The 17,007-nt window shown below is 36.2% G+C and overlaps 1 protein-coding gene across 1 annotated transcript; it reads left to right on the top strand.

Annotated features, from left to right (window-relative positions):
- Positions 14,525–16,581, top strand: LOC109823162 (serine/threonine-protein phosphatase 7 long form homolog). The gene is made up of 7 exons (XM_020389448.1): positions 14,525–14,829; positions 14,912–15,136; positions 15,209–15,296; positions 15,384–15,806; positions 15,891–15,951; positions 16,044–16,150; positions 16,567–16,581. Exons 1-7 carry the CDS (start codon positions 14,525–14,527, stop codon positions 16,579–16,581), a joined length of 1,224 nt encoding a protein of 407 aa, XP_020245037.1.

The raw sequence follows: 17,007 nt of genomic DNA, 5'->3' as shown, positions 1-17,007 counted from the left end.
GAGACATGGCTAGGTCCAACACTTGTGAGGGTGTAGAGTGGGTTTGCAAGAGTGTGAATTGTAGAGTTTTTGGTTAGCTAGAAAACCGAGTGTGTAAAAGTTCCGGCTTCCAAACCGGATCGAGCACTTGAGAGAGACATGGCTAGGTCCAACACTTGTGAGGGTGTAGAGTGGGTTTGCAAGAGTGTGAATTGTAGAGTTTTTGGTTAGCTAGAAAACCGAGTGTGTAAAAGTTCCGGCTTCCAAACCGGATTGTGATAGTGGATTTCTCCCCGGGAGTGGAGAGCGAAGACGTAGGACGGAAGGTCCAAACTCCGTAATCATTTGAGTGTGTTTGAGTTTGTCATTGACGCATTTGCTTATGCATTTATCTTATATCGCCAATTGCCTATTACTCTTGCATATTTTGCCCTATCACATTTTTAGTTTGATTATATCACCCTTGTGTTAGTTTATATATCCTTGCATATATTTTTATCATATAGGATATATCTCATTGTTCATATTGCTTATCCTAGCTCATTATCTTGTTGTATTTCATACTTACTAGGATAACTTATTAATTAGTTTTAATTAGCATAAAATCAGATTAGATTAGCATAAGACCCTAATCACCCCCCTCTAGGGTCTAACAATATCATCCCAGCTATTGATGCTCTCTGGCTTGAGACGTTGATACTAATTGAAGGCGGCCCCGCGAAGGGTGCCTACGAATGACCAAATCATCAAGGGCTTATTATCAGATATCAAACCCAAGTGAGATTTGAAGTAGATCAAGTGTTGTGTTGGCGAGCTTCTCCCGTCAAATGGCATGAAGTTAATTAGGTTGAACTCTACCGGATACGGGATTGACTCCCACTCCCTTGGTATGGGCACAGAATACCGGCCTTTTTCACCTCTTGAGCCGACATCAAGGAGATAACCTTGTTCTCAAGCTCTTCCATCATTTTATTGTCTCCATTCTTATTTTTCTTTAGGGGACATTGAGGAGGATCAACCGGACCACCCCTAGCATTATTACTGTTAGGAGGAGTATCAGCAAAAATGTGTTCATCCACATCTGTGTGGCTATCATCTGCGTCATTTTGAGCACAACAACTAGATTCAGCCCGCTGACTTGGCTCTGGTTGTTGATAAGACTGAGTCTGCAACTCTCTTATTTGCTGCATGGTCAACTCCCTCTCCATCTTTATTTCAGCTCTAAGCTCTTCTTTTTGCTTGGCCAGAGCTTCTTGGATTATTTTGGTCAACTGGTCCAGAGTGATGGTGAATGCCTCTCGAGCTCGCCCAATGCTAGACACCATGTCATTCGAAGCTACTGCAAAGCAAGTATCCGATGCTTTATCATCCGAAGACAGGCCTTCGTGCATTCTTTGATAGTCCTTGCATCTACTGGCTCTTAATTGGAGTCGAGATATTTGCTGGGATATTCTTGGATTGACTCTTTCTCCTAGGCTAAAGTCAGGATCAGAATCATTCGAATGTCATTTTGACTTTTCTTTATCAGCCATGTTGATGGTGAATTCAGGAAGTTTGTCATCTTGCACACTTGATCTTCTCTTGCGGAAGCATCTTAATTTAGGCTTTGACGCTTCGGTGGAAAGCATTTCAAATACCGAGACCCTCTGTGGAGCGATCTTAGGGCAGCTATGCTCTGATAATATTACCCTGATAAGCCTCTCACATGGACAATAAGAGCTTATTTCTCGGGTATTTCTCTTACGAGATTTGTTACCACCCCCAGTCTGATGGTACAGCTCATTGGCATGATAACAGGAGCACCCCATCATTTAATGGTGTGATTTCTCAGGTATAACGTTGCCTTTTGACGGACGCGTTTTCTTATGGGGAGGTAAGGCCTTGTTAGCATGTTCAGGACAACTCGTCACTGCCTTTGAACAATCTAAGGCTATGTTAGGAGTCGCTCATTCGGAATCACTCCCTTGTGAGCGTGGATTTTTAACGGGATCCTGGGCTTCGACATTGATCCCCAGACGAGCGGTGATAGGAATTTTCTTGGGAGGATGTGTACGACCCCTAGCCTGAGGAGCCACTCAGGTTTTATTCACTGGACCCAAGCATTCTTTCATCGAAACCTTTCCTCGATCTTCGTAATGAGGACCAAGGTGATTCGTCATCGTAATCTTGAATTTTGAAAGGTCCAGGCTACCCTGAGGCTTCACCGGAGGCACGACAGAGGAAAAACCAGGAATGAACGTCAACGAGGGTGAAGAAGACACCACAGAGGTAGTGGCTTGGGCGAGACACCTTGGGGTGTCTCAGCCATGGGTGAGACACCTTAGGGTGTCTCGGCCCGTGAGATACCTTAGGATGTCTCGGCCATGGGAGGCTGATCCTGCTGTTTTCCAACTTGATTTTCGGGTTGTTTCGGATTTTGATATCCTAACTTGGCACGATTTTGTCGGTTCTTTGGTCACCTCTTCCTTCTACAATTCCTGCACCTTTTGTACAAGAATTTGTGCGTGCACAAGTTGTGTGTGATGCTTCTGGATGCACTCTGTGAGAGTTGAGCGAGTCCTTTTGACCCGGACCCACTTGTTGGTTAATGGTTTGGAGGAGGAATCAATTACATTCTATTATGGTGGCTTAGTCGCTTGAAGCCTCCTAAACTCTAGATCTGCATGATAACGGTTCCCATCAACCGGTTCCAAGGCTTTAGCGAATTGACGTGCAAGGCGTTAGCGCTGCCTCTGATGAGCCCTCTTCATCAGAACTGGTGTGCCTTCAGCGGATAACTCCTTGACTGAAGAGGAATTGTTAGGAGCCACGGATCCAGCTTCATTAGATGCTGGAGGGGCGTTGTGAGAGGAGCCTTCAATAATAATTGGGCGAGAGTCATTGCCCTGGGTCTTCAGATTAGAAGACCAGCGAACCTTCTTCAAAGAAGATATCTTCCTACACTTACGAGGGGGGGGAGAATCTGGAGGAGGAGGATGAGACGTAATCCTCGAACTTTTGTTGGTCAAACTTGTACTCGACCTTTGCATCAACCGGGATCTTGATCCTTGGTTACGACACGACAGCCTCGACAAATAGGCTGTTGGCTCCCACTGTGGTCACCAGCGTGTTTGCGTTGGAAATCATTTTCATTGTGGAATCCATTATAATCGTTTATTGATTTATAAGATTTGAAAGAAGGAGCCTTTTTATAAGACTTTTCTTACACGAATGAAATAAATAAAGACTTCCTAGAAACACACGTAAGATCGTTTATTGGTCGCTATTTGCGTGAGATCTTTGCCTGTGTCGGGGACTCTTTGATCCATGGATCGCCGAGTATCAGATCCGGTTGATCTCGTTTCACAAAGAAAATAAGAACTGAAGTAAATATCTTAATGAGGTGAGATAGGTACTCTTCTCAAGATCATAATGACAGTATGATCTTAAGGAAACTGATGCAGGGGCTATAGATCTATCGAACTCCTCCTCTTTATGCTAAAGAACTTGCCAAGATCTCGCCTTTAGATCTGAAATTCGTGGCTCTCCTCTCACAGGGTCAGCAACTCGCCTCCAAGCTCCGAAATTCTAGATCCTCGTGTATAGGGGCCCTAGGGTTGTATTTATAGGCTTCGGGTGCCCTATTTTTGGACAAGAATTCATGATTTAGCATTATATTTAGTTAATAACAGCTCTCCCACGTTTAAGGATAGCTTCAAGGTAGTTAGGGAGGCTCAAGAACTGTCAAAACTGATCAAAAACCATCAAAATCGTGTGTCGGGGCTTCATTCTGTGTGAAACAGTCCTGTTTATTTTGCACATGTGCGATACAGTTAAGGGTGACTCTCACATGTGCGAGATAGTTTATACTACCTTCGGTATTTTAGCTCTAATTCTTTCATCCGACCTCATAATAAGATGATTTAAGTTATGTTGAAAAGAAGATGAAAAGACCTACAACTTTTATTTTTTGATATTTTTGGATTTGCATTGCATCATGATCGAAATTTTAGTTCTTCTCGAATCATACATTCTAAATTTTGTCGTTGCTTAATCTTTTCATCGCTTCGTGCATTCCTTTACATTCCCCTTAGCATCGAATAATACTCTTTGACTCGAACATTGACGTTCATCGCCTTCTCTTCGTCTTGAGCTAGGTGCAGAAACCTATAGGCAATTTTTGATACCTACAACGACGATTCTATACCAAGAGCTCCTAAAATATCGAGATCTGATGTGTGGAATTTTTTTGAGAAGATAGACGTCACCAGGGATGTACATGGTAGGCTTCTCATCTAGTAGGCTAAGTGTGCGTTGTGTGGCCATATTTTCCAAGCTCATCATAAAAGTGGCACCAACTATATCAAACGTTATTTAGATAAACACAACAAAGGTCAGACGCCTCAAGGTGATATCCGACAATCTTTACTCTCCCAATCCTCATCTTCTGCTAGTCTTGGTAGTTAGAATTATGACGCGGTTCGAGCCAGGAAATGGATCATTAAGTTTATTATTCTTAAAAATATTTCTTTTAAATTAGTAGAAGATAATGAATTTGAAGATATGTTTACAGATGGTTTTTATCCTGCATTTAAAAAAATTTATCGTCAAACTTGTCAATGTGATATTTTAAAATATTATCAGGAGGAACAAGCAAAAACAATTTTTTATTTTTAAAGTTTAAATTCTAAATTTTTTAACTTTTAATATTTGGACATCTAAAGCACAAACTAGTTATTTATGTATCACAGCACAATTGATTGATGATAATTGGCAAATGTTTAAATGAGTTATTTCTTTTATTGCATTTGAAGATTCACATACTGGTATTTATATTACAAATTTAATAATTGAAGAACTTACAAAATTAAAAATATCAAAAAGAATATGTTTTTTTACTAGATAATGCAAGTAATAATAATATAGTTGTTGATTATATCAAAATATCTGTGCTATTGTCATGTCATGGTGATATTTTTTATATTAGATGTGTGTGTCATGTTATAAATTTAATTATTCAAACTGCATTTGGTAAAATTAAATCCATGATAGAAAAGATTAGGGCAGTATCTTATAATCATAATGCCTCTGAGCAAAGAATTAAAAGATGGAAACAATTTTGTAAATAAAAAAAATTTAAAATCCAGACTAATTCTAATAGATGTTGACCATAGATGGAATTCTACCTATGCAATGTTAAGTGTAGAAATAGAATATAAAGAAGTTATAAATAATTTATTGTTTTTTATACTTCTAGTTCTAGCTCTGGTAGTATGTATGGAATAACTGAGGATGAATGGACAGTTATATGTAATTTAAAAGAGATGTTACAAGTTTTTTATGATGCTACTATATTATTATCTGGATGTTATTATCCAACCATTACTTTAGCTCCTCTACAAGTTTTAAATATTTGAAAAAATTAATAAATATCGTATGGATAATTATTTTGAAAATATAATTTTTCAAATGGAAAGTAAATTTAATAAGTATTTTGTGCATATTCCTATTATTTTTGGTTTGGGGTTCTTATTGATCCATGTTTGAAGGATATTAACCTTCGAAGTTTGTTAAATTCTTTGTATGATAATATGATAATAGACACTAATGATGGTTAAACCGTTACTACTCTTACTCATCATAATACTATTAGAAATTATTTTCAAAGATTATATGATGAGTATGCAGCTAGATATGGTGTAACTACTCATCAGTCTATAGCTTCTGCTTCTACGAGCTCAAGTCGGGGCAAAAGTGTGAGTTTTGATAGGGAATCAATGGTAGCTGAGCTAACTAGTGTATCTGGACTTGGATCATCAGCAAAGGTTTCTAAAATTGATCAATATTTAACTGCGTCTTTAGTTAAATGTCAAAATAATAGTTTAGATATTTTGTAATGGTAGAAAGTATATGGAACAGTTTCATATCATATACTTTCCATCATGGCTCGTAACTTACTAACAATGCAGATTTCCATGGTAGCTTCGGATTCCACCTTCAGCACAGCAGGGCGTTTAATTGACGATCACAGTACATTGCTAGATCCGTATACCGTACAGGCGGTAATGTGCCTACAAGATTGGTGAAGGTACAAGAAGAGAACGTGAGGGATCGATCGAATGGCTAGTATTAAAGATAAATTTAAAGAGTTAGGACTAGCAGATAAATATAAAGGGTAGACATTGTTAGACCCTAGAGGGGGTGATTAAGGTCTTATGCTAATCCAATCTGATTTTATGTCAATTAAAACTTATTAATAAATTATTTTTGCAAGATAGATATACAATATATTATGAGAAAGAATATGCAATATGAACAAAGGGAAATATCCTAGCAATAAGATATACTATGAGATATATGCGAGGATTATGCAATATGAACAAAGGGAAATATCCTAGCAATAAGATATACTATGAGATATATGCGAGGATATACAAACAACACAAGGAACAAAGGGAAATATCCTAGCAATAAGATATACTATGAGATATATGCGAGGATATACAAACAACACAAGGATAAATAATCTAAACTAGATAGTGGGGAATATAAACAACAAGCAATATACAAAGGCGATATAAGATATAAACATAAAGATAAGTGTGCCAATGCAATCACAAACAAATGATATGATCATGGAGTTTGGTCCCCACGACCTACGTCTCCGCTCCTCACCTCAAGGAGATCTCCACTATCATAACCGGGTTTCCTACGCTCACCCGAATAACATTTACACCTCACACTCGATTTTCTAGTTCACTGAAAACTTTACAATCTACACTCTTACAATCCCACTTTACACCCTCTCAAGTATTGGTCTCTAGTTTGTGTCTCCCTCAAGTATTAGGAATTACAACCTCTCTCTAGATATTGTTACCTACCCCACTCCTCTTGAGATGACCCCGTCTCTCACCACACACTTCTCTCGATATACAAGTGTATTACAAAGTGATCTACGTAATTAGGCACAACTTTGATTATTCTTTACAATGGACGAGAACTCAATTAAGCTCACTCTCAATTGATACAACTCTCCACAACCTAATTACACAATGTATGCAAATACAATAAGCTCAATGGTTGTGTGTGTAAGCAATGAGAAAGTCAATTATAAACTCAATGTATAACCCTAGCTTGATGAAAATGATAAACAACAAATAATTAATACAAAGATACTATTGTGTTTAGAAATTCTTCTCTGAAAAACAAGATGGAGGGATCGATTAAAATGGAGCTCAAACAATGTAGATGATCTCCTCCACTTGTGAAAGCTTCTTCGCAAACCAAACAAAAAACTTAAACACACTTAAACACCCTTTAAAAACTTATTTAAACTTTTCTTGGATATTTAGAACTGAGGATATGTGGGAGTATTTATAGGAACTCCAAAGCCAAGAGAAAACAATGCAAAAAGATCAAAAACCTAAAAACAGTATAGTTTGAAAATATAGTTGTTAGCTTGTTACGGTGTTATGATGAGTCGACTCAATATTGTTCATGAGTCAACTCATAAGTAGCCGTTACAGGCTAAAAACCAACTTATGGGTCGACTCATAAAATTCATGAGTCGACTCATCATGCATGGGTCGACTCATGAAGTCATGGGTTGACTCAGCAGAAACAAAACACACTTTCCAGCATAGTTTACGAGTCAACTTATGACATGCATGAGTCGACTCAACCTGTCTGGGTCGACTCATGAAGTTATGAGTCGACTCGTCAGAAACAAAATGTAAACTACACAACAGTTTATGAGTCGACACAACAATGTTCATGAGTTGACTCAAGACATGCACACTGCCTATTTTAAACAGAAATCTGATTTTCAAACCTCTTTTAAAAATAGTAAATAAAATTAGAAAAATGTAAAACTTTGGAAAATAATTGTAAACATGATAATAAACATGCTTGTTTTGAAACTCTTTATTTTACTAAAATAGTCCAAAACATGAAAATAAAAACATACTTGTTTTGATATTTTGACTACACCATGTTTTGAAACTTCATAAACTAATTTTATAGACTTAATAGAAGATGTATATTATGATTGTTAAGTCTATAAACTAGAATACATTATTTTCACATATAATCATGAATATAATATAATTATATATAATATATATATATATATATATATATATATATATAATATATATATATATATATATATATATATATATATATATATATATATATATATATATATATATATATATATATATATATATATATATATATATATATATATATATATATATATATATAATACATACATATATATAATATATATATATATATATATGTGTGTGTGTGTGGTGTGTGTGTGTGTGTGTGTGTGTTGTGTGTTGTGTTCATTTTCATGTATATGTGGCAAAACACATTGTTTATCGAAACCAAAATATGGTAACTATGAAACATGTATGTATTATATAAATAAAGTATTTGTTTCATATTTAAACTAGAAAACCTAAAAACCAAAACTTGTCTATATATATATATATATATATATATATATATATATATATATATATATATATATATATATATATAAAGAAACCAATAAAATGTGTGTGTATATAATTGAGCTTAAAGTACTAACACACATAATATAAACCTAAACTAAATATACCCAAGCTATGATCTTGATCTTCAATAAACTCTTCTTGGTAAACTTGCGGATGAAGCTTGAACTTGGATCTTCAACTTGAATTGCAATGCTTCAACCACTATTTCCGCCAACCTCCGTTTGATATGATCGTTATGGTGCAATTCCATCCAACCTTTAACATGTTGTTTATCTACAATAAATAAATAAACACAAACACTAGACAAGCAACATTAGTCGTAAATTGTTTGTTAAACATCATCAAAACAAGAAGGCCAACAGACATTATTCATCAACTTGTAATTTTTATTTCTTAGCTAAAAATTTAAGATAAATAAATTTGGAAACAGTTGTAAATGATAGTGATATAGATGAGTATGTGCCAACCTAGTTGGGATGTATTCATCTATTGTGATGCAACGAATTTCAAAATAAATTTATAATCGTAGATGATCAACCGATTATTAATAAGAAGTTATTTTTATCATTTTAATTTTTATAATTTTTTTATATTTGTAAATTATGTAATTACAATTGATTAATAATATGATTGTTTTTATTAAAAAAATGATTAATTTTTGGCTATATATTCTTAACAATTTAAAGAAATAAAAAAAAATTAAAAATAAAAAAATAAAAAAACATGGCCGGCCCTGGCCCGGTTTTCCGGACCGGGCCGGCACGTTTGGACAGGGCTAAGGATCCCATGATTATCTCTTGTCAACCAAATACGATAAAGTGTGAAAAGTTGATGTGAATCCCACAAATGCATTACTTTTTCAGTTTTCCTCACAAATTACAAGCAACCACACACATAGATCTGTAAGGATCTAACATGACTTATTTTATAATGTTTTTTCCTCTTCCCATCAAATTAGGGAATATTTTGGTATATTTGTGAAAGTTGGTGATTTAGGACCCCATACGAAAAGTGGTCATTCACTTATGAACTTCCTCTTCTAGCTTTTCCTTGTATGGTTGAATGTTTTTATGAAAGAAACTAGTTTAAGGCTCGTGCGATGCACAAATTTGTTTAATATATAAAAATTAATTGTAGCAAAAGAATGTAAAGTAAAACAGTAATAATATATAAGTAGTCAGAAATAATACAACCTAAGTTGCATATATAGTTTGGAAAATTAGAAAGTTTGGAAAACTTGAATCAGTTTAAGATCATATATAGTTTGAAAAATGTAATTGTATAAAAACGGTATTCAGAAATATGGTGGGAGTTATTTTATTATTTAGAAGGTAGAAAAAATTCAAAATTAAAGTAAAATGTCAAAAAAGTACCAAAAATGGGTAAACTTAAAAAAATGAAAAAAAAAATGAAATGTTTGGAAAAAATGTGAACATATGGGAAAATAATATTTGAACATTTTGTGTGAGTCATAAATATTTAAACCATTATAACTTTCCAACAAACTTGGTAAAATAAAAGTGTAATGTCGAAAAACAAAGAAAATATAATATCAATCATATAAGGGGTGTATGACATCCACCTGATGAAAATATGAGACAATGTAATACCAAAATCAAATAAAGTCAGTGTAAGAAAATTGTATATGATTGCAATTTAAGAACATCATCAAACCATAAGAATACGGCATAAGAAGTACTCAATTAGTTAAATAAAATGTAACTTTCACATACTCTATATAAACATAAGAAAGAACAAAAATATTGAAGTGAAATGCATTGCCATTGGAGAAAAATAACAAAACATAATATAAGAGAAATACATTCTAGTAAGATTATATTGAGTTCATCAATTACCAATAGTAAAGATAAACGAAGAAACAAACAGATCTGAAACAAAAAAAATATAATTATATAGAAAGAAAAGAAAAATACACTTGTATTCAATAAGATACATGAATTGAAAATTAAAATTTTAGTTTGTCAAACATGCACACAAGCATGCACCACTACATACATATATATTATAAGACACGCTCAGATAGAGCTAACAAATCTATCCAAAACTTAAAGTCACATTAGAATAATTTCATGCTATGAATTAGCCGAAAGGGGAAAATTTTACTGTATGAGGTGGGTGAAATAATTAGAGGTGAAGAAATAAAAAGGGGTAAGAAGGTGGGTGAAAGGAGATGTGGGTGAAAGACTAATATGGGTATGTGTCATTTTTGCCATGTGTCATTTTTGTTGGGTGGTGTTTTCAAGGGTATGGTGGTGTTTTCAAGGGTATGTGTCATTTTTGCCAAGTGGCGTTTTCAAGGGTAAGAGTTTTTAGTAATAGTATATAGATTGCTTGTTTTCACAATAGATAAATGCTAAAGGACAAATTTTCAAAATCAACCATTTTCATAGTTTAAATAGCAAAATCGACCTTTTAGAAATTTATTCAGCAAAACCGACCCTTTTCTTCTGAAAAGGGTCGATTTTGAAATTTTACGACATACACGGGGCTGCTAGTCCCGTGTATTTCGAGGCAGTTTCGAATAACACGGGACTAGCAGTCCCGGACCGCCGCCGGCGACCAAGGTAAATTTTGTTTTTTTTAAATTTTGATTAGCCATGAAATTTCGGATTTGGGAATGGATCTGGGTTGAGATTTGGGAATTATGGTTGAGATTTGGGAATTATGGTTGAGATTTGGGAATTATGGTTGAGATTTGGGAATTATGGTTGAGATTTGGGAATGGATTTAGTTGAGATTTGGGATTAAGGTTGAAATTTGGGAATGTATTTAGTTGAGATTAGGGAATTAGGGTTTAGAGGGTTTAGACATGATTAGGGTTTAGACATGAATAATGTGATTTGAGATTAGGGTTTAACCATGATTAGGGTTTAGACATGAATAATGTGATTTGAGATTAGTGAATTTAGCCATTATTTGCTTTGTAGTTGAGATTAGGGTTTTAAATTTGACTTTAAATTAAGATTAATATTTCCAGTTATAATAGATTATTTACATATGATGGACTATTGATTTTCAGCTTCGATGGCAAACTCTATACCCATTATTTACTTCTTCAATGGGAGCCTCGGCGTCGGATTGAATAGTATGCCGATGTATGAGGGTTCTAGGAAAATGTTTATGCTATCTAAGTCATTAAATTTTGATGGAATGATGAATAAAATACACAGAGTTACGAAAATTAATAAAGCATGGTATGCAATTAAAGTGTTCTTTCAATTGTCCGATAAATGAGAGTAGAACTATTGCTGTGGCGATTACCGATGATGAGGAATTAAATGACATGAAACAATTAGTGGAGAAGCAAGTGTCAGTTAAGTTGTTCATTGAGAAGTATCTGATTCAAGAATTTGCCCAAGTTTCACGACCACAAGGAGAGTTTTCTCGGATGATGGACTTAGACAATGAGTCGAGTGGTTTTATGACATCTCCAAGTCAAGAGCCGTGGTGTCAACTATAACATTTAAGTGGGCATTCTCTTGGTGGGACGTCAAGTACTATATTTAACGACGCATCGGGCTATGTTACGGGTGATCTACCGGTCGGATCAATTGTAGAAGAAGAAGTAAATGATGACTCAGAAGATATTAAAGAAGAAGACGTGCAAATTGATAGCATGCATGTGGCAGTTGGAATCGATGATAATTCTCGTTGGATGGATCAATTAAATGTTAACAATGATTATGTGGAAGCTGAAGATCCGTTGCCCGACGAGTTTCATAATGAAGATTGGATAAATACTTTGCAAGCTGAATTTGTTGATGTTGGTCCAAACTTTCAACGACCTGAGGACTTCACTTTTAAAAAAGGAGACCTATTCGAGAGAAAGGAAGCATTGATCTTTGCGGTGCGAGAATGGTCTATAAAAAATCGGGTCAAATTCAAGCCTGTAAAAACTAATGCAACCAACTACTATGTAAAATATTATTTCAACGAGAAGAATGAAGTAGAGCATGCAAATGAGCAAGATGAGAGAAAAAGGAAATGTCCTTGGTTGCTAAATGCCGTTGTGAGGAAATCAACAAATGGATAATTTGTAATATCTAGATATTACGGGCTTCATACATGTTGCAATCCGTCGGTGGACATCGATCATTATTCTGCATCTTCCTCTTATATATGTAAGCTAATTATGTCTGAAGTTAGAGTTGAACTTGATCTAAATGCAAGTCAGATATTTCAAAGGGTAAATGATATGCGGGGTATTAAGATATCTAAATATAAGGCATATGATGCAAGGAGGAAAGCGTTGTCGAAAATATTTGGAGATTGGGAAAAATCTTATGAATTACTTCCACAGTATCTTGAAGCTATCAAGCGAAATAATCCGGGTACTGAATATGAAATATTGTCTGAAGAGATTGCACCGGGGATGGAGAGGTTCACTCGAGTATTTTGGGCATTTGGTCCGGCTATTAAGGGCTTCACTTTTTGTCGTCCGTTATTGAGCATTGACGGTACACATCTATATGGCAAGTACAAAGGCGTGCTTCTTGTGGCGACCGGTGTAGATGCAAATAGCAGTTTATTTCCTCTAGCATTTGCAGTTGTGGAGGTAGAGGATACTTCTAGTTGGAAGTGGTTCTTTGAACGTGCAAGTGCAATCAACATCAAACAGTTTAACGGTGTAGATACCGTCATAATCCTGTACCTGCCATTCATTGTCATTGAATACAGTAATTTGACATAATCTTGCCGCCTCAATTCTTCTATGCAAAATAGACTCATTCTTTGGTGTGTAACGCGTTGTCCAGTCTACACCGTCCTCACGCCTTTTGTTGAAGTATGAGTTTAGCCTATAGAACGTTCTTGCAACCAATGATTGTATTGGCATAGCTCGTGCTCCTTTAAGAACGCCGTTAAAGCTCTCGGAGCAATTAGTTGTCATCATGCCGTTAAAGGCGTGAGGACGGTGTAGACTGGACAACGCGTTACACACCAAAGAATGAGTCTATTTTGCATAGAAGAATTGAGGCGGCAAGATTATGTCAAATTACTGTATTCAATGACAATGAATGGCAGGGACAGGATTATGACGGTATCTACACCGTTAAACTGTTTGATGTTGATTGCACTTGCACATGTAACATACCACAACTTCAAAAAATACCTTGTGCATATGTTCTTGCGGCTTCCTCCAATCAGCCGGGTGGTGCGAGAATTCCATATAATCGGTATTGTTCACCATGGTATTGTTCACCATGGTATTGTTCACATGTTGATTGCACTTGCACATGTAACATACCACAACTTCAAAAAATACCTTGTGCATATGTTCTTGCGGCATCCTCCAATCAGCCGGGTGGTGCGAGAATTCCATATAATCGGTATTGTTCATCATGGTATTCAACAATTCATTACCGAAAGACATACAGTGAGAGTTTTCATCCACCCAATGATAGTCGGTATTGGCCCGAATATACTGGACCACGACTAATTCCACCTCAATACAAGAGACAAGCAGGTCGACCACGATATGTACGAATTAGGGGAACCATGGATCAAGGACGAGAAGGAATTGTCAAGCATAAAAAATCTAGTCTTTGCAAACAACCGGGACATACTCGACCTCGTTGTCCAGCTAGACTCAATAGATAGCAATTAATTGGTAATAATTGACATATTCAAATTGTGATTTATTTTAATGTAGACAATATAATTAGTCGTGGATTGGTTCCTGGACCGATTAGTGATGAGGTCCTATATGACCAGCCTCGACACCGTTCACATGTTATATCCTTTACAGAGGTAACTAAGTTTCTTATAATTTCAATATTGCATTCTTATAATATTGTATTCTTATATATTCATTTGCTTTACAGAGAGGCCCGGATATTGTTATGCTTGATCATAGCCTCAGCCATAGCCGTTGGCATCTAGAGGATGAGTGCATAATAGCAGCTGTAGGACGGGCCGGCTTCTTGACATGTTCAAAGCTTCGTTGGATGAGGCTAGATTGGCCCCTACTCACCACTTTGATAGATAGGTGGAGGCCGGAGACCAACACTTTCCACTTCCGAATGGGAGAGTCTACTATTACGCTACAGGATGTAGCTATGATACTTGGTCTCCGCATAGATGGTCCGTGCGTTACCGGTAGTGATAGACATTTTTGGTTGGACAGGTGTAAGGAGTTGTTAGGTGTAGCTCCAGAGTCAACGCCTGGAGGAAATATTAAATTAAAGTGGCTAAAAGAGACCTTCTCGGTGTCGTTGCCTTTTGATGCGCCGCAAATATTGATTGAGCAACATGCACGTGCATACATTATGCACATGATCGGTTCAATATTATTTCCAGATTCGAGTAAAGATAAAGTGCATGCCAGGTATCATTTTTATCAGTATTTATAATTATGTCTGTTGATTTAGCTTATTTTGATAACTTGAAATGTTGTGAAAATATGCTAGGTGGTTACCACTTATCGGGGACTTGGACACGTGTGGTGCGTTATCGTGGGGTAGTGCGGTTTTGGCGTACCTATATAGAGAGATGTCTAAGGTTGCATTCATGAAAAATAGTGACCTCAAAGGGTGTCTCAGCTTACTGCAAGTATGGGCATGGGAGAGGCTGCATTTGAAGCCGAGACTATGCGTGAATTTACAATTAGACGGACAAATTCCACTAGGATGCAGGTATTATATTTTTTAACGTAGTAAATATAATTGTAGTTATTCATTTGGTACTGAATTTTGAAACTAACACAGATGGAATGTCCAAAAATGTTTTGACGAGACCCCGGCGAGACAGTTAGATTTCTACCGAAATGAGCTTGACCGCATGAAGATTTTTCAGGTATCATTTCTATAAAAACGAGTTTTTTCTTCTATATATCAACTTTCGTTTTAATGATATGCAACAATTATATGTAATACTCTGTAGATGGAATGGGAGCCCTACACCCCATTTCTCGATCATCTACCCCCGATATGCACAGAATACCCAGTTATATGGAGAGCCAGAGTTCCTCTAATATGTTTCGAGATAGTAGAAATGCATGTACCGGACCGCGTGCTTCGACAATTTGGTCTTGCACAACATGTTCCGCAATTTGTTGAAAAAATAGAGAGGAAGGCGAAGAAAGGAGGCCAACAAAAGGACTGGGCAGCTGAGCATCAAAATTATATACACAGATGGAATGATAGACATTTTTGTATTGTTGAGCAAATCGAGCCAACTCCCCAGGAATCAGATTACTACACTTGGTATTGGAGGATAACTAGAAGATGGATACTCCATGCGACCACATCCCCGGTTGAGTTGCAAAGAGGATATGTGCCTCGGGGTATAGATGAGAGAGAATTAGTAAGTATTTTCAAATGTATTTTAAGATCATTTTTATTAGAATTTTTCAATATTGCTAAATTATGTTTTTTTAAAAATTTGCAGGTATCAGCAATAGATGATGTTCAAACCATTGCAAATCGTGGTTTGGAATTGGCTCGAGAAGGTAATATAGAATTAAATATAAATTTTACATATTGTAATTTGAATTTTAAAGTAATTTTTGCATTTCAGATTTTTTTGAATTATCTCTCGCAGGTACATATCCCGAAGCACAGAAACATGCATCAATATATCAGTCGATAATGCAGAGGCTTCACCAAGCCTTACATCGAACTCATGAAGACCTTCATGATGGACGAGAGGTAGTGCAATTAGTATACACACGTCAACAACGACATAGACGAGGACGACGCAGAAACGACAATGAAGTTGGGCCTTCCCAACGTGTTGACGATGGAGCTGGACCGTCACAACTACAAACGCAACCGGATCATGAACTCATCGAAGGTCGGGATAGAGGAGGCCGAAGACAAAGGAGGAGGAGAAGAGTTCTTGGATGTATGTAAGCTAATCGATATTGTTATATAAATTACAATCCTATTTTGATATGTACATTACAAACGTATTTCGGGACAATAGATGGTTTTTGGATTTGTAGCTGAGACTGTGGTGTGACATATTAGATTTGTAAGTGGGTTTGTGGCGTGATTTGTTGGATTTGGATTCGTAAGTTTGTGGTGTATTTTATGATTTTTAGATTTGATATGTGTTTATACAGGGAATTGACATATGAGTTTGTACAGGGAATTGAAATATGTGTTTATGCAATGGTGTAATTTATGATTGTTGCATTTGAAATATGAGTTTGTACAGGGAATTTTCCCGTAGCAGAAATACATGCACAGTTGTGAATGTGCAGGAAATGCACGGGACTGCTAGTCCCGTGCATTTCGTTGCGCCCAGGAAGTGCACGGGATCGTCCCGTGCACTTCTTTTGTGACTCTCTATAAAGTGCACGGGACTGCTAGTCCCGTGCACTTCATTTTTGTAGAGACATTAGTCTCTGCAAAAAACACGGGACTGCTAGTCCCGTGTAGTTTGAAACTGCCTCGAAATACACGGGACTAGCAGTCCCGTGTATGTCGTAAAATTTCTTCCGCAGCAAAACCGACCCTTTTCAGAAGAAAATGATCGGTTTTGCTGAATAAATTTCTAAGAG

The sequence above is a fragment of the Asparagus officinalis genome, chromosome 9, assembly GCF_001876935.1.
Source record: "Asparagus officinalis chromosome 9, Aspof.V1, whole genome shotgun sequence".
NCBI classification, from domain to species: domain Eukaryota; kingdom Viridiplantae; phylum Streptophyta; class Magnoliopsida; order Asparagales; family Asparagaceae; genus Asparagus; species Asparagus officinalis.
The sequence above is the reverse complement of the archived record's forward strand: the minus strand, read 5'-3'. Positions and strand labels throughout refer to the sequence as shown.

Excerpts from the sequence above, each read along its gene's own strand:
- LOC109823162 (XM_020389448.1), top strand. The coding sequence starts at position 14,525 with ATGGGAGAGTCTACTATTACGCTACAGGATGTAGCTATGATACTTGGT. Across the intron at positions 14,830-14,911 it reads AAAGATAAAGTGCATGCCAG|GTGGTTACCACTTATCGGGG; the intron begins GTATCATTTTTA and ends AAAATATGCTAG. Across the intron at positions 15,297-15,383 it reads ACCGCATGAAGATTTTTCAG|ATGGAATGGGAGCCCTACAC; the intron begins GTATCATTTCTA and ends AATACTCTGTAG.